This window comes from Mobula hypostoma, chromosome 12 (genome assembly GCF_963921235.1).
Source record: "Mobula hypostoma chromosome 12, sMobHyp1.1, whole genome shotgun sequence".
Taxonomy (NCBI): domain Eukaryota; kingdom Metazoa; phylum Chordata; class Chondrichthyes; order Myliobatiformes; family Myliobatidae; genus Mobula; species Mobula hypostoma.
Window position 1 is genome coordinate 35,198,167 of NC_086108.1, and position 18,932 is coordinate 35,217,098.

General features: G+C 41.0%; 1 protein-coding gene across 4 annotated transcripts in view; it reads right to left on the reverse strand.

Annotated features, from left to right (window-relative positions):
* Nucleotides 1-383: 383 nt before the first annotated feature.
* The window catches only part of LOC134354699 (regulator of G-protein signaling 8-like), a 49,824-nt gene continuing 31,275 nt past the window's right edge, over nucleotides 384-18,932 (reverse strand). For all 4 annotated transcript variants that reach the window (XM_063063838.1, XM_063063840.1, XM_063063839.1 and 1 more), the window contains 4 exons: nucleotides 11,959-12,069; nucleotides 8,550-8,611; nucleotides 4,152-4,318; nucleotides 384-1,161 (listed from right to left, as the gene is read on the reverse strand). In XM_063063838.1, the coding sequence (XP_062919908.1) occupies nucleotides 961-1,161; nucleotides 4,152-4,318; nucleotides 8,550-8,611; nucleotides 11,959-12,069 (541 nt within the window). In that variant the 3' untranslated portion in view covers nucleotides 384-960. The remainder of the gene's footprint in view (nucleotides 1,162-4,151; nucleotides 4,319-8,549; nucleotides 8,612-11,958; nucleotides 12,070-18,932) is intronic.

Consider the following 18,932-nt stretch of genomic DNA (forward strand, 5'->3'; position numbering starts at 1 on the left):
GACATAACTTGCTTCACACTGGATTAGATCCCAAATTAGATCATGGTTTTCAAAACGCTCATAAACGCTGTCCCTAAGAATCCTTTCCACTAACTTCCCTGCCACTGATGTAAGGCTTACCGGTCTATGGATTCCAAGATTGCCCTTATTCCACTTCTCGAAGAATGGAGCAACATTAGCTACTCACCAGTACTCTGGGACCTCACCTGTGGCTAGAAAGGGCATGAAGATCTTTGTCAAAACCCCCAGCAATCTTATCTCTAGCCTCTCTCCTTAACCTGGGGTGTAACAAAGGACCTTGCAATTGGAATATTTTCCTATACAAAAGGTATATAGTCGGGCAAAGGATGCACAAGTCTTGGAAATAAAGATCTCCATTATTTTTCACAAACACATTTTATTAATGATCTCATTTAATAAATATACTCAGAATAAATGGGCTGGGCTGATAAATATATATATATGGAAATGCACAGAATAAAAATGAGTATTTTCACTTATAGAGTGATCAACCAACAAATGGACATTGTATCATAAATACTAATGCATTGATTTAAATCTACTGCGTTCATTTTGAACATTTAAACATATGTGCACTAAAACCCTGTATATTTGATCTTCTATCGCCATTACAGCTCAGAGATTTTAAGGATAGGCAAAGCTTGTTTCAGCATGCTTTTTGATGGTTAAGAAACAGTTCTAAACAACTTGATGTCAAAGGTAAGCTGGAGACAGGAGCCTGGCACAGCGAGGAAGCCCATTGGGAAAGGATTGCTGTCACACAAAATTGCATTCCATGTAATGGCTGGAAATCAGGAGCAAAGGGAGCACCATAAGGAAGTTTCCCAATCTTCACCTCAACAATAATTTACAACAGGAGAGTGAAACTCGTGACCCATAGATGCAGGCGGTGGAGCAAAATTGAACTTAGTGCACAGACTTGGTCCTGTGCTATGTTCCTCAGCTGAACCTCCTTTGTGTTTGACCATTACTGTGGGTCTGGTTTAACACGTCTAAGTAGACCTTTGATCTCAGGAACCTGGGGTACGAGTCCCTTTCCATTAGGCTGTAGACTCTCTTTTGGGCATCGTTAAAGCAGGCGTGGTCTGGCTCCAGCAGGTTCTTCCTGGTGAGCTCACGTGTTTGAAAGTCGATGTTCACCTGAGAAAGAGAACGAGCTTATGGTTACCCTGCTGCTTGCAGAGGTGCACTGACACTGGGGGAAGAAGCTACTTTGTCCAGAGATTGGGTTAGTCCTTGCTACTCTAGTTTAGAAGGGAGTCATTGCCTATAAATTCTAGTGATGCCTAGTAGGTCTGCTTTATAGTCACTGCAGTCTTAGTCAGAGGATGGGGTTTACACATCTCTCCGTGGGTGCCTCCAGTAGTGGTGGAAAGAGAGAGAGATCTGCCACTTGAGGGACTGATCCTGTTACAATCACAGAGTCTGCTGTGGGGTCTACGCACCCTTGCACATGGGCTGTGGAGTGGATTTGGCAAACGTGCTCGTGAGTATGCATGTTCCAGCTAATTACTGTTTCATTGTGGTGATGTTTAACTTCTCTCCCCTCATTCCAGTCTTGTCGAGACTTGACCAAAAGTAGAGAATGTCTACGCTCCCTGTTTACTGTTGTCCTAGTTCCAGGAAAGAAGGCTACCGATTGTTGCTGTTAAGAAGCTGTATAATGGGGAATGACTGGGTAGGTTGGGCTTATTTTCTCTAAAGCAAAGGTCACTTGAGAGGTGGCTTGACAGAAGTACGTAAGATTATGAGGAACATTGATAGAGTAGAGTAGCCTTTCTCAACCTTTTTGCCCTGGAGGAGCCCTTCAAATAATTTTTAGATCTCAAGGAACTCCTATGTAAAAATTATTATATTTTATAGCTCATGGTATGTTAATGTGATCAATAAGTTGTAGATATAATAATCCAAAAATAATTACCAATGCCCTTTTGAGTAGAGTTTGAATTTTTAGCCAACCTTTCTTGGAAAAAAAAACAGGTAGTTAAGTTTAGCTTACCTTTCTTGAAGTTAATCTCTTTCTTTCCCTTTCATAAATTTTTAAAATTCTTAAAGGAAATACTGTAAATTTCTGTTAAATAACTGGCAAGTCAAAACGAGATTTAATTTTTCTAACGGTAAGCTCAGTAGATGTAACTTAAATAAAGGTTGTAAATTAATTTTAATTAATGCTATTTACAATTTGAAAAATTATTGACAATTTTGAATAGTAAAGTTACTAAAAACCAGGAGCCTTTTCAATGTCTTGTACTGCGCCTTGTCCTAGCATCTTACACGCTTGCATTATTAGGTTCTCACCAACTGTGTGACTTTTCTTCTTCTGGGTAATAGGTTCTGCTACTAAATAACTTGCTTCCTGAATCTTTTTACTTACTGTGACTTTATTAATAAAAGCTTTATTATTTTATTTTGAGATTCCAATGGCCATTTCTGAACTTTATGTGTTATATGGCTATGATTAGTAGTTAAGTGTCGTTTCAATTTTGCTGGACCCATTGCTAAATTGCCACAGACTAGGCACAATGAAATAGGACAACTTGGACCACCAGGCCATGGAAAACCCATTGATAAGTAGTTTTCAATGTGAAAATGAACTTATTTTATGTCTCTGTTTTTGCACTAGTGCCGTGAAATGAAAAAAGAATGGCATAATAAAGAACTAAACGAGAGAACCGCAAAAAAACTTCACAATACAATTCACTTCTAACCTACACAGTCCATCTTTTGCAAGGTTTACAACAACAGCAAAGCAACAGACCAGCTGCTGAGTCACAGCATGTAAAAATTCCTTCTTTAGAATGAAAATTTCCCCCCAATTTTCTACTGGACCGTTAGAGTTTGTTCGCTCCTATAAGTTAGTCAGCAGCATGTAACAGGAAGTTGGGGAGGTAATTCGGGAGGGAGAGGCTGACGTCACAGCCCAAGTTAGGTGAATCCATGCAATGCTTGGAAAACGCACTTCACGCTCCTCTTCAGCCTACTGTCTGTGCAATAGAGTGCTCACAAATTATCAGCGGCCTCCCCTATCTCACGTCAAAAACCAAATAAACACAATCCTACTGTGCACTGCCATACTGGGCTGAGAGACCTCTAATGAGATTGCTAATGGGCCCGCTCGATCACTGCCCACCACTGCGAGCACTAGCATTGCGTGTTGCGTGAAGTTGAAAAAGTGACGTTTATTTTTTAAAATCCTGATCTTTCGCAGAACCTCGGTTTTGAAACCCTGGAGTAGAGCGTCAAAGTCTCTTTTCCTTAAAAGGAGTATGAAAAACAAGAAAGATGTATGTGTCAGAGTGAGAAAGGGTTTGAAGGGGGTGTGAGAGTGTTGATATCTAGAGCACACTCCTAGACGAAGTAGTTGAATCAGATACAATTATCACGTTTAAGAGGCATTCATACAGCCAAAGGATGGCAGGGCTATAGTCTGAATGAGGTGAATGAGATTGGTGTAGATAGGCAAAGTAGTTGGCTGAAGGAGCTTCTTCTGTTCTATGTGTTAAGGGGTTATGGGATAGATGAATGGCGAACCCAAAACATAAATGCTAAGTCCTTAATTTGTCTCAGTGCTCTGCCAATTTGCTGCTGTGCTTGGAAGGCTGAGTTTTTCCAGCAATACTCACTCTTAGGAAACATGGTTTAATCTTCTTGGCAGTGCCCACAAAACATTGGGAGTGATGGGGAAAACCATTAAAATAGTTACTTTCATGTTTCACTCAGCACAGTCCATTTTCAAGCAAGTCCCAATGGCAGCACACAACCTAATTTCTAGGCTATTTGGCTGTAAACTACTTTGAGACACCTTGAGTTGGTAAAAGCATTGCAGAAAAGCAATTCTTTCTGAGTTTTTTTGCCATGAATTTCCAAGTGATGACATTTTCTCATTTGAAATTCTAAATCAAAACCAGCTAGCAAACCGGTTCTTTTTTTTAAAGAGGATTCCTTTCCTGTGCAAGCAAGCAAATATTATTTTTAAGCTCTTGAACAGCAAGTTAATAGCTTCAATATAACAGCTTCGGGGTTATGCATTCTTTGGGCATTCAACACAACTCTTCAAAGTGATTGCATTTTAAATTGAATGAGACAGTGTCAATCACTATAAGTGATTTTTAAAATCATTAAGCTCTTGCCTCTCTTGGAGCTTGAACGTCTATGAATTCTGAGTAGATCTTCTTTGCCTTTGAAGTCAATTTTGCAGGTGATTTGGTTTTCTTGTAGTCTTCACAGGCCAGCCAGAACTCAATGTTCTCCTCACTGTATTCAGAGCGAAGGAAAGCTCTAAAGGCAGCCAAACCATCTGACAGGGGGCAAAGATGCCAAGTCATTACCACAGCTTAAACATTGTTTTATTCTGTAGTTTCTGTTGTAAAGAGTCAGTGAGTATCTAAATGGTTCAACATTAGAAGAAGAAAATCACCTGAAATATAACTTTTGTGTACAGTACCACTTTAGAGAGGACAGTTCTGTTCAAAATTTCTGGCTCGCTTGCCTAACTCCTGCAGGAGCATGTGGAAATAGATGCCAGCCAGAGACTGTCATACTTTGGCAACACAGGTAGGCATATGATCTGTTTCTATAGCTGTGCATAGCTTTGCCAAAATCATAATTGGTTGACAGAGGAAGTGTCAGGAATTTTGGGCCCAATTTAGACTTGTGATCAACTTGCCACTTTACAAATAGGCCTGAGCTTGTTGACAAATGCCATTTGCTTTTCTCAATGGTGAAACATTTTTGTTGCCATTTCTCTAGACAGATCAGTACTCCCCATTGGATGGCAGTGAAAGCAATTTCTTCAGCCAAATAGTTTCCACTCTTATCATGGTCATTCCCTTTGTGCTCTCCACTGCTTCCCATCCCTGCAACTTTAATCACGATTGGTGAAGAGCCATTTTCTGGAAATTTTAACTCTTACTCTCTGAAAAGTTACTGCCAGACCAGCTGAGTATCACAGACTGGTGGGTTAATAGTCTACTGTATATTGCGTCTAGTTTGTAGATGAGGGATAGAATCTGGGAGAGTTGTTAGGAATGTGGGGAGAATATGTTACAGAGGTTAGTGAAGGATTGTGATTACACTGTGGGCCAGTGTAGACTCAATAGGTAGAATGGTCATCTATACCCTTTGGTAAATAGATACAGAGTGGTAAAGACAGAAATATTCCCAACATTTTTCCTTTTGTTGTGTTATTATTTATGATGCTGTTAGCTGTGTCAATAAATGGGATATTTTCCTCTCATCCCTCAATTCAAAACATGGCCAATCTTCCCCTTCCTTCCAAAGGAAATTAATGATTTTATTATTTATTATTTATCTATCTGCCTATAGTTCTATTTGTCTGCTTGTTTCTTTGTTTGTTTGTTTGTTTATTTATTTATTTAGCGATGCAGCGTGATAACAGGCAGTTCCAGCCCAATACAATGAAATGTCCTGATGAAGGGTCTCGGCTCGAAACGTTGACTGTACCTCTTTCTATAGATGCTGCCTGACCTGCTGCGTTCACGAGCATTTTTTTATGTGTGTTCAATGAAAATTATCCCTCAATTGTTGTCTTTAAGTTAAGGTTGATCTATATTATAGCCAGGGCAATAATATAGCATCTATGAATTGGAATTTTTGCACCTAGAATTGTTTCATTTATATTTGAATACTTCAAATACTTTTTTTAAAAAGTTCATTGAAATAGGTAAATGGAGAAGACTGTGTGAGGGCAGATAGGATAATCTTTGGAAACAACACTCTTGTGCCTGAGGAGTGAAGTTGGAGGAGCCCTGCACAACACACCAGCAATTAGGGCAGAAGGGAGATTCTGGGAAGGAGGTAGATAGGCATTTACTTTGGAAAGTAACCGTGAGGGGATAGAATCAATGAAGGAGTGCTATTTAGTAGTGGACCTGTTCTTTGAATGAGCACATCATCAAGTTTTGTCATATCTGTTCTTTCTTGAGATAACTGAGAAAATATTGATTGTCTAAGAAGACTTAAACGCATACCCTCTACCACAAAATCATCTTTTTTTCAAGCCTCAGCGCATACAAAGCTTTCCATTTTTTTTTCCAAATTAAACCTCATCCCATTATGAGCCTGTTTTCCCTGGCTGCTCTCTTGGAACCATTAGATCCTGACTGACCCTAGGTGCTGTTGAATTTCTAAAACCATAGATTTGCACCACTGCCTTTTACTTGTAATGACATCGGGCTTCACTGTATATGCACAATAATGTCTGCTTTGAAGCCTAATATTTCTTGTGGCTGCGCCTGTGTAAATATCAATTCTTGAGTAGCCAAATTATCATCATGTGACAATGTTTTATGATGCCCGAGAAGATGTGTTCATGAGAAACGTAACTGGGGCACATGATTTGAGGTCTTTTCTCATGCCCCTGATGATATAATCACAGTTTAACCCTGTTTCTCAGCCTCTCAGGAATTCCAGAGTGGTGGAACAGGCCACAATGACTTAATGTTGTTCTCAAAAATGCATTAACTCCACTTTTGTTTACAAAATCCAGCTGGATTTGAGATGTTTGGAAGTGAACAGAAGCATTTTTGTGCCTATGCCCATGTCTACCAGTGTAATTTTTGGCCAGTAAGATTTTGGACAGCAAGCATTAGTTATCTTTGATCTTATTTGGATCATTCTTTTGATTCTAACTGTGACAAAATTCTACATGCTACTTTAAACTCCAATAACTTTCTGAGGCTTTGGTTTTGAAGTTAAAATATCTCTTTTTCATGAAGAAATGTCAATCTTGTTAATGACATATTTCTTCCATGAAAAATTTCTTATTCAGGAATGTAAAATGGGGCTCATATAATTCTTTACCCTTTATGTCACCTTATTTCAAGATGCCATGACTTAATGCACACTTTGTGTCACTACAGGTTCACATTAGAAAAAATTGCTATCCACAATTTGAAAGGGTTAAAGTGAAAGAAAGGTATATTCTTCAAAGTATTACAATTCCCTCTCTTCTTAATGTGTGCTGCTATATTTAGAAAAGGAAGAACAGTTTCATCTGACTTGGTAAAAAAAAGATAACCCAGTGTGAAATAAATCTTCAAATATCCGGGAGAACAGTCAGGAGGAAAGTTTGCAATGCAGCTTTCAATAGGGCAGTGGATAACTTGTAAAATATCGCAAAGCTATGGGGGAGGAATGGGACGGCTACAATTGGAATTGGTTTTGTTATTGTCACATGTACCAGAGTACAGTGAAAATTTGATCTTACATACAGATCAAAACATAACACAGTGCATTGAAGTGGAACAGTTAAGACAATAACAGAATGCAGAGGAAAGTGTAACAGCTACAGAGAAAGTGCCGTGTGATGACCAGAATAGAAATAAAGAACTGAATGCTCTCCTTTGCAGGTTGGGGGTATTTTTTTCTGTGCTGATAAACTTTGACTTTCTTATCTTGTTATTTATACATGAGTCAAATTCATCAGTAATTGACAGGCATGTCAATCACAGTGGCCTCGCAACTAAGCCTGGAGGTTGGGGATGACCATTTTGCTCTTTCGCACTGCGGGTTAACGGCTATTTCTTGAACTGGATAAGTGTGAAGGTTTATGTTTTTCAAAGCATAGCTGGGGGTGGGGGATGAGTGAGGAGAGAGAAAGAAAACATATTGATACATTTGAAGAAGACACAGCAGTGGGAATACTTCATTAGCAGTCTGGGGAGTTTCAGTATATTACCAAAGACACTACGAAATTTCTACAGATGTACAGCAACCTGATTGGTTGCATCACTACCTGGTATGGAGATTCCAACATGCAGGATCAAAAGAGGCTGCAGAGAGATGTAGGTTAAGTCAACTCCCTCAAGGCCTCAAACAACTATTGAGGACATCTTCAAAAGGCAGTAGCTCAGGAAGGTGACATCGATCATTAAGGACCCTTATCATCTGGGACATGACCTGTTTTTGTTATTACTGTTACAGAGGAAGTACAGGAACCTAAAGACACACACTTAATGTTTTAGGAACAGCTTCTTCGCCTCCACCATCAGTTTTCTAAACTGTCCATCAACCTATGAACACTACCTCACTATTGCACTATCATTTATTTTATTTTTTTAATTGCACCTTATAGTAATTTTTTACATCTAACGTTTCTTGCTGCTGCCATAAAAAAAAGCACATTTCGCATCATATGTCAGTGATGATAAACTTCATTCTGATTCTGAATCCCTAATTGTTTTCCTTCCTTGAAAAAGTTTTATTTGTTTTGTCGCATCTTTCTAAGAACTTACTGCTCTCCTGTCACTCAGAAGGTTAACATTCCACCAGCCACACTTAACATCCAAAAGGGACTGAATAGATAACAGTTTAATAAAACAAAGAAAAAAATCTAAAACCTTTTAATGTTAGTTTTACAAGACAAAAACAGTTCAATGAAGTATGATACTATATATCAAACATTATACTATTTTTATATTGTTAGTTTTGGGTGGTTAAATCACTAATCTCAGTTGTCATTTTATTCACTGTCTCAGTAGAAAACCAAAAAGTTTAAGTGTACTTACACTTATGATCCAGAAGCAAATGGAATGATTCGGTCCATTGCACAGCTTCCTCTGTGGACAATCTTTTGAAGGACCAGCAAAGAATATCAGTTACTATCATCTCAACTCATCTCAGTCCAACATTATATAGAATTTTCAAGCATGGCTGAGAACTGATTTGATTTTATATTTACAGTTTATTTTTCAATATGTCCTGCCATCTTCTGCTTATATCCAGAGGTATCATCACATCAACCTGTAGGTTCCACAAAAATAAGCCAATGGTCCATATGAACCTCTTCCAATTATGTCTTGTCTCATCATCTCTTATTTTCATTCCTCTCTCCCTCAGGTATTTCCCTAGCTTGTCATTGATTGCTGTCTCCTTTCTGAATACATGAATGTGTGGAATATATACAGTATGAGTGAATTAAATTCATTTGCCACTACTAGTGATATTTTTTGGCAATGGTCTCCTGGTATTAATTACTGAAGGATTGTGGGAAAGTTCTGGGACTCCTAAGTACGAGATCAGCCAAGCTTCTATTGAAAGGTGGATCTGGTTAAAAGGGCTGATTTGACCAACTCCTTCTTTTGCTATAACCCGTATAATTGTGTATAACTTGTATATAATTAAATTTTATGTTTTTCTTGTGAATGCTACCTATAAGCTGCTTTGTGCCTGTGATGCCAAAGTATGTCTTTATTGCATCTGTGCATACATGTACTTCTGCATATGACAAAAAACTCTACTTTGACTTTGAATTTGACCTGTCCACTCTTTACCAAGAGCTTGGAGCTTTCTAACTGTGGATGAGCTTGTGCCTATCAAAGCTAAGGACATTCTATCTCATCAGAGCATATGTCCAGCTCCTTCTCACCATTTCTATTCCACTCATTACTTCTACACTGGACTGTTAGTGCAGCTCTGAACGTACGGATAAGATGCAGGAGTAGACCTTTTAGCTTCTTGAGCATGCTTCACCATTCACAAACAGCATCGGGCCACATTGCCACCCACCCGTAGTAAGCTTTCAGTCCTTTTACTTTTCAAAATATTCCTTCCATATTCCTTCAAAATATTCAATGGTCTTTGAGGAAAATAAATTCCAGAGACTCACAGCCCTCTGAGAGAGAACAGAACAGCTAATTCTGTTGTAAATTGTCAATACTTTATTGTTAAATAGTGGTCCCTAGTTCTAGATTCTCCCATAAGAGGAAGTATTCTCTCAACATCCATCTTTCAAGATCCCTCAGGATCTGAAATATATTTTAATCTTTAACAAAGATTTAATTTTGCAGAAAATATCACAGAAGATTTATACTGTAGAATTTACACAAACACAATCTAAGAGACCTTTAAGCTTTTGCACACAGTGCAACATTTTGGCTAGATCTGAGCATATAAATAGCAATCATTTTCCAATCAAAAAATTATTGCAATGATTTCCAGATCAGATGGAACCACTCCAGAAATTTGACCGAGCTCTTACATTTGCACCAGTGCCATAATTTCTACATCAGACGTAAGTGAAGTTGTTGCCCAGTAAGTTAGGTCATCTTGTTCTGAGCTGCATTTGTTGATATTTTGGATGATTGCCCACTGAGCCAGGAATTCCATGCAGATTCTGTTCCTTAACTTGTCATATTTAGGCACACAGCACCGGACCACCTCGACTCATGGATCTCCTTCCCTCCCTTTAAAGCCGAATTACACCTTCCAATCCTCAACCGCCTTGACTCTGGTTCTGACTGCACGACCCCAGTACTGAGCCTCCTCAATCCCAGACCCAACTCATTGTCTGACCTTCTGGCAGCCTTTATCCCCCTTGGCACCCAGACCATGGCACAGGTCCTGGGCTACTTGAGATATTCCTTGCTACAGTACATGGACGGATAGGTTTATGGGCTGCTGTTGATGCAAAATACCTTGACCTCAGACTTGGAGAAATTTATCGCAGCAAGTCTTCATCCAAAATATCCATTAGGCGCATGACATTGGCAACTGTTTAACACATTTCCCCCACGACACCAAATACCTAGCTTGATAGGTTTACATTCAAAAGGTTCCTAATTGTTTATTTTCTGTAAAGGAGGTTCAGAGAGGTGCTTCCTCCATAAATTTACTGTATAGTCTACTGAGTAGGCCCTGCGGTTGTTATGGCAAGCATTATTCAGCAAACCCTAGTCATGGAAAGGGCTTTCCATTGGGAAGACCAGGTTACACACAAACCTTGGGGCTTCCTTCAGATGTAAATGATGCTTTCCTCTGAGTGTGTGTGTGCATGCATATGTGTGTGTGTGTGTGTGTGTGTGTGTGTGTGTGTGTGTGAGAGAGAGAGAGAGAGAGAGAGATAGATCATTTATGTTTTTCTGCAAAGTGGACATTCTAATAGGAAAGGATGACAATATCGCCCTTCACAGCCTTGCTTTGGACCTGAGCGCATTCAAAGGATCACTCAGGGAGGAATTTCACTGGGTGTCACAGGGGTGACATATGCTGATACCCCATACTGTTTCCTCCAATGATATCATCCCATCCAATGTTGCGACCGCTCTCCCGCAAAGCCTGCATTGGTGGAGGCTGGAGGCATGAGGAGTTGTCCTTGCCTGGCTGTTGCTACTGTTCTTGTGCACTCTCCCACTAAAGCCAAGAATCAGCATTCGTCCAAGTCCCAAAATAAGTTATGTGTGTGGTCCGCCAGATGGACCTGTGCTTCATTGTCTGGAAGGGCTAATGACTGTGAATTGCTTGGTATTATTGCTGCCTACTGAAAGAAAATAAAATGAAACCAAATTTGCTCATCTTTGAATCATACTGCCTTTCAGCATAAAAATAATAGATGAAAGAGTAAAGATCCAAACTGGAAAGTCACATTTTAGCCTTTTCCACAGTGTTTGCCTGGATTTTGATTCATTTTATTGACAGTTCCTGCCCTCTGTACCACTGACCCTATCCCTAAAATAAAAAAAGTTGGCTTTTCAAAAGTAAGATCTGCTTTGTACTTCAATTACGAGTTAGCAGTGTATTTTTTTTTTCACCCCCCCAACCTCGCTGAATCTGTATTACCATTTTGCCAGTTCACAACTGACCTGGACCTCAAGTCCACTGAAATATCTTTTAAACTCATCATCTGGTACCTAATGCAGCAGAACCCAGCACTGTCCACAGGCAAATGAGTTTAATACATGCTGCTACTTAAAGCTAATGCCTCTCAAAGTCCAACCCTCCGTTCCCGTTGTAAGAGGAGAAAACAGGTAAGGCTGGCCAACAGAGCTCTGGTGACGCAGGAAAGGCTAATCTCCTGTACAGTAGATGCAATCGGGTGCAGACGGAGATTTTTTTCTTTGATGCTTTAAAAAGATAGAACTAATTAATTATTTTCATTCCTCCCCTCCCCCCGCCAACATTCCAGTAACAATTACTTACTTTAAGCATCTGATTGGCTTCTCGTGTCTACTGGGGAGAAACGAGCTGAAGTCGCTGTAGGAGTCGGACTTCTGTGATAAGCAGCCCAGCCGTGTCTTCATCGCTCTGGACCTGTGAGGACACACAACAGTCCCAGTCTTTGAAAGGAATCCCTGCTTTCTGGTGCTGTACAATGAAACTTAAAGAAGGAAGTGCGCACTGCAAAGATCACATACAGTAGGATTCCTTCAAACATAGCACTGATCCTGAAGTAAGACGAAGTTACAGATAGGCAGGGGCAGACTGAGATGAGATCATGAGTACTCTCGCCATTTAACAGATTTAACTCCTGATTGTTTCTTTTCACTGACTGCAGCTTGGAATAAAAGTTGGGCGGGGGGGGGGAATGCAAAAGAAATGGATGCTTACTTGTGATTACACTTTCATGTAAACAGGGATTTAGGGACAGGCACGAATGTGAAAATGTGCATTGCAGGGGGACCAGCCCTTGAGCTGTCAATATTGATTTCGACAGTTTTGGAGGAGTATTTAGACTGGGTGGGGCGTCCACTGTCATTCCATGTAGGATTTTGGCAGTTCCCAGAAATTCCCATTGCAACAACAATTCTGCGATTAGGTTTTAGCTTTCTGAGCCTCTGACTACAGCACAGAGGCAGCTGTATCAGTTGGGTGACTGCCAAATATCGCCTGGGAGTTATTCAACTCAAGACTGGCTTGAAGTTGATCCCTGAAGGACAGATGCCCATGTTAGGGAGCCACATAGGACTTCCCGTGTCTAAGCTGGCATCACTCTGAGCAGCGAACTTTTGCTTAATAGGGCAGTGTTGGCAATACCAGTAGAATAAGCGTTCCACGTGGAACATCAACCATGCTTCTCGCAGCAAAACGTAACTGTGAGGATTTTGGTGGGGACCAGTGGAATGAAGAGAAAATGAAATTTGTGGCAGAAGTTGGGGCACTTTCAGAGAGATGAAGGCAAAGGGAGGATTTGGGGAATTCAATCAGAAAAGCAATCTGGGAGATCAGGAACAGAACTGTGGGGTTGAGGAGGAATGAGGACATTGAAGGTACGGAGGAGCAAAAATGTTGCAGGTGATGGAAATAATAAAAAGAAACTGGAAATTGTCAGCTGATTTGGTAGCATCTTCGGAAGCGGGCAGAGCTAACATTTCAGATTGATAACCTTTCATCGTGACCTTTTGTTTCTCATACAATTCTAATGAAATATCATCAAACTGAAATACTAACCCTGTTTCTCTCTCTGCAGCTATTGCCTGATCTGAGTATTTTCTGTTTGTAGTTTGAATTTCCATCAGTATTTTTTTTTTTGTTACTTAGTTCACTCCACGGAATGCATCTCTCTTGGAACTACTGTACCTTCACTGACCGGGGGGCAGGATATCAGTAAGAGCTGCAAGCTAAATCAATGTAATAATAATTCAGCAGTCTGCTCCTTGTGGGTGAAGCTCACCAGTAACCAGTACCATGTCAATGTGCACTGTTTGCAAATATCTTTAACTGAATTCTGCTGAACATTTGCAATCTGACATTCTGTTCCTCAGTTCAATGATGAATGTTCATTTTCCTATTTAAAATTCTTTTGATAGCAAGGCAGGGGAATTTTACTGGAGTCACAGAAACTGCATGTTACAGTATAAGGAGGAGCATAGTTAATTTCAAAATCAGACCTTTGGATGTTGGGAATGCAAAGCAATCTTTAAAATAAACGCACAGATGTGCAATGCACCAGGAAGATAGGAAGAGCATTGCTCTCCGTTATGATAGGAAGAGCATTGCTCTCCGTTAAGATAGGAGGGACATGCACAGAAAGAATGGCTCAGACTGTGGACATTCACTGTTTCATTTGAAGATCCCAAAGAATTAACATATCTACTGTAGAATCCCATTTACAGTCTGCCCAACAGTCGATTGCAGTCTCTGGCCGGACTGGAGCAACCTCGATGCAAATGAGGTTCCGAATGGTGGAGACCTCAGACCGAGTCTCACACTCTAGCGAAGCCAGTATATAACACTGACCGCAGCAGCTTGCTCAGCTCACTGAATCTATTCGGTCTACCTGCATGACACATCTTTCCTGAAGTGATTGTAATCGCAGCAGATAGCCAGGAGGGAAATGATGAAAATCACTTAGTCAGATGGGTGAATGCATATTGAAAATATTGTTTCTTTATGCCTGAGTCAATGTAGATTTGAGAATACTTTTTAATTTTGTTCTGAGCACTTTTGCGCAATACAATAAAGGGAAACAAGGGTGCACTTAAGAACTAAGGAGATCTGGAGAATGCTGGAAATCCAAAGCAGCGCTCACAAGATGCTCGGGGACTCAGCAGGTCGGGCAGCGTCAATGGAGAGGAATAAACATTAAAGATGAATAAAAGACATTTTGGGCTGAGACTCTTTTGCAGGACTGGAAGGGAATTGGGAAGAAGCCAAAATAAGAAGGTGATGGGAGAGGAAGAAGTACAATCTGGCATGTGATTGATGAAGCCAGGAGAGGGGGAGGTGGTTGGGTGGTGGCGGGCGGGGGGATGACCTGCTGAGTTCCTCCAGCATTTTGGGGGCATTTAATAATATCTTAGATAGACACATGGATGACAAAAAGATAAAAGTTCAAAGTTCAAAGTAAATTTATTATCAAAGCACATATATGTCACCATATACAACCCTGACAGTTGTTTTCTTACGGACATATACAGAAAATCCTAGAAACACAATGGATTCAATAAAAGACCGCACCCAACTGGATGGACAAACAACCAATGTGCAAAAAGTAATAAGCTGTACAAATACAAAAAGAAAGAGGAAAAAAAAATAATAATAATATATAAGCAATAAATACCTAGAACATGAGATGAGGAGTCCTTGAAAATAAATTCATAGGTTACAGTAACAGTTCAGAAATGGGGCAAGTGAACTTGAGTGGAGTTATCCTCTCTGGTTCAAGAGCCTGATGGTTGAGGGTTAATATTGGTCCTGGTCCTGGTGGTGTGAGTCTTGAGGCTCCTGTACTGAGTGGTGAGAAGAGAGCATGGCCTGATGGTTGGTCCATGATGATGGATGTTACTTTCTTGTGACAGCACTCTGTGTCGACGTGTTCAATGGTGGGGTGGCTTTTCCCATGATGAACTGAGTCGTATCCACTAATTTTTGTCAGACTTCTCATTCAAGAGCACTGGTGTTTCCATATCAGGCCGAAAATGGAGGTCAATGTAGGAGGGAAGGGTTTGATTAATCTTCGAGTAGGTTAAATGTCCAGTGGGCCGAAGGGTCTATACTGTGCTGTAATGTTCTATGCTCCTGGAGAAACTTCTGAAATGCCTGCTTTGCTGCCGCTGCTACTGTGCGATTGAGAATCTCCGGAGGGGAAGGCCCCAAATCCTTGGCTTTGCCTATTGCCTGTTGCCGGGGCTGGGGTCGAAGCGCTCGGCAGAGATGGTGCTCAGTGCTCGTGTCGGAGAGCTGGTCAGAGGGTCGGAGTTTTCGGACGGACTCGGAGTCGGACTGCGGTCGGATGCTTCCGGGATGCTGCATCAGCAAGTTGGTGGCGCTGTAGGTTTACCGTCTGCCTGAGATGATGGGACTTCTGAGAGACTTTGAGACTTTTTACCGTGCCGTGGTCTGTTCTTATCAAATTACGGTATTGCTTTGCACTGTTGTAACTATATGTTATAATTATGTGGTTTTGTTAGTTTTTAAGTCGGTTTTTATGTGTTTCTGTGATATCATTCTGGATAAACATTGTATCATTTCTTAACGCATGCATTACTTAACGACAATAAAAGAAGACTGCATGTCCTAATAATCTAATATTCTACAAAGAAGCTTTAACATTCTGACTTGACGAAGGTGCATGTTAATCGTGTATGAGGGAAATTGAAGCCGCACAGTAGTCCAGCTGGTAAGGCCGCTGCCTTGCAGCTACATCGAGCCAGGTTCAATCCTGACCCCTGGTGCTGTCTGTGTGGAGTTTGCACATTCTTCCTGTGACTGTGTGGGGTTCCTCCCACAAGCCAAAGTGGTATCGGCTGGTAGGTAAGTTGGCCACTGTATGTTACTCATGGTGTGTAGGCGACTGAGACGATCTGGAGGGGTTACTGTGTCATAGAGAGATACGACACAGAAACAGACCACTGGCTCCACCTACTATCTATTGATGGAAGTGGGTGCAATATAGATTACATAGTGTAAACGTAGTGGGGGTGGGGGGAATCAGATTGCAATAAAGGTATCCACTAGTCTTGCGAGACCATGGATCTGCGCCTGGAAAGTCTTCACTCTCCAGGGCACAGGCCAGGGCAAGGTTGTACGGGAGATCAGCAGTTGCCCATGCTGCAAGTCTCCCCTCTCCACGACACTGATGTTGTCCAAGGGAAGGGCATTAGGACCCATACAGCTTGGCACCAGTGTCGTCGCAGAGCAATGTGTGATTAAGTGCCTTGCTCAAGGACACAACACGTTCCCTTGGCTGCGGCTCGAACTCAGGACCTTCAGGTAGCTAGTCCAATGCCTTAACCACTTGGCCACGTGCCCACATGTAATATATGTCAGTTTAGACCTGACAGGCTGCAATGGGTTCCTTCAATATTGTAAGGGAAATGGAAAGTTAAAAGAACAATTTAATTTAGTTGTATGTTGAAGTGCTAATGAAGCAACAACATGGAAAGGAGATGTACTTCCATCATGTTCGTGCCCTTGTCAGAATCTGATAGAAATGCAAAATGAAAGGACCAAGAACATAGGATTCATATCCCTGTTTAGACTAGTTTAAGACTGATACAAAATGGCCCACCATGAACTCTGTATATCATCTGCAGTTCTGCCCCAGGTCGAGTGTTCAAATCAAAACTAAAGGAAATCAGTGAGCTTGTTGAAATGACAGAACAACAAACCTTCTCAGAGTTATCGAAGGCAGCTGAACAATGAAACTCCGCGTTCATGCTGCAGGCTGAATTCAGCTTGCATTCCTGTTCTAGGATTACTTGACATTTGTTGGCCCAAGTCCTCTTTCATTATCGTATTTCATGTTGTGTACATCCTGTCACTCATTATGTAACCTATCATTTCCTCCCCATGGTTCAGAAACACTGCCTTAATACACCATGCTGACCCCAGTAGAGAAATAGATGCTGATGGCACTAATCACGCTCAGCTTTCTCTTTTTTAACCTCTTCCCCCTTCCTTCCCCTTTCATCATTCCCAATCACAGGTTCCAATTAATAAGCTACAACTGTTCTACTAATCTTATTATTTCACACAGCCCTGGACATTCCAGCAGTCCCTCAGGACTGAGGATGGCTTGGAAGTTGCCTTTCTGTGATTTCTTTTAATGTGAAGTGGCTTAGAATGTAAATACACGGGTGCACGCAGATGAACACACATGGTCTCTGCAAGTGCACACTTCCTTCATCTCCATCACACGCTCTGTATCAGCGTGTATGTTTTCTTTCTGTGTCTACACACGTGTACACATTTTTGCCCATAACCTGTGCTGTTGCCTCTCCTTCAACACCTCCCCCACAAATCCATCCAATTACCTCTCAGGGTTGGAGTTTTAACTTATCTTATAACAGCATTTTATCTGATCTTATTTTAGATTAAGCCTTTCTGTCCTGGAATCATTGTTGTGAACCTGCACTGAACCCTCTCCAGTCCCACCACATCCTTTCTTAGAAAAGGGGCTAAAAACTGCTCACGATACTGAAAGTGAAGCTTGACCAGTGCCTAATAAAGCCTCAACATCACATCCTCGCTTTTATATTCTGGTCCTTCCAAAATGAATGCTAACGTTGCATTTGCCTTCCTCACCACCAACTCAACCTACAAATTAACTTTTAGGAAATCCTGAATGAGGACTCCCAAATCCCTTTGCACCTCAGATTTTTGAATTTTTTCTCCATTTATAAAATAGTCTTTGCTTTTATTTCTTTTAACAAAATGCATGACCATACACTTCCTGACACTATTTTCCACCTGCCACTTCTTTGCCTATTCTCCTAATCTGTTCAAATCCTTCTGTAGCCTCTCTACTTCCTCAGCACAGCCTTCCCCTCCACCCATCTTCATATTGTCTGCGAACTTTGCAACAAAGCCATCAATTCCGTCATCCAAATCATTGACCCAGAATGAAAGAAGCTCGTTATTTAAATGATAGGCTGCAGAGTTCTGAGACACAGAGGGATTATGGTGTCCTAGAGCACACTCCACATAAGGCTTATTTGCAAGTACAACTCGTTAATCAGGAAAGCCAACAGAATGTTATTGTTTGTTTGTTTAGTATTTGCTAGCTCCAGTTTAGCTCTTGTGCAAGTCATCTGATGGGAAACATCCCTGAACCAACACACTACGTTGTTATTCCTTCTTTTGTACTATTTATTTATTTTGCATTTTATGGTCATTTTATGTCTTTGCCTTGTACTGCTGCCACAAAGTAACAAATTTCATGCATTCCAGATTGACTTGGAGATTGTTCCTTGTGGACTTTATGCACCAGATTTAGAGAGCTAGTGGGGCCAGTTGGGACTTGTCTGTGGAGCGGGAGATCGCAGAATGACTTGGCAACGGTTCCTTATGCACTGTGCATGCCAGTTTTAAAGAGCGAGTAGGCCCTGTCGGGACTTTTCTGGAGGAGTTAATGAGATATGTGAGAAGAATAAAGAATGGGAATAATGTAAGACTGGAGTAAACGAATGGCAAATAGATAGTGGGTAAGGGGCCTGTTCCCAGGCTGCATCTCTCTGTGACTTCAAGGTGTCCAGGATCTCGGAGTCACTCAGAATAAATGTTTCTCAGAAATATGGCACTGATGATGAGGAAACCCTTCTTAATATCCATATCAAAGGGCACACTGAGGGAGTGGAATCATTCTCTTTTGAGGAAGACACTGGATACTTTGTGGGAGCTCTGATGGGGCACTTAGAAACCCAGCAATGTAGATGCAGACTTAATGGGCCAAA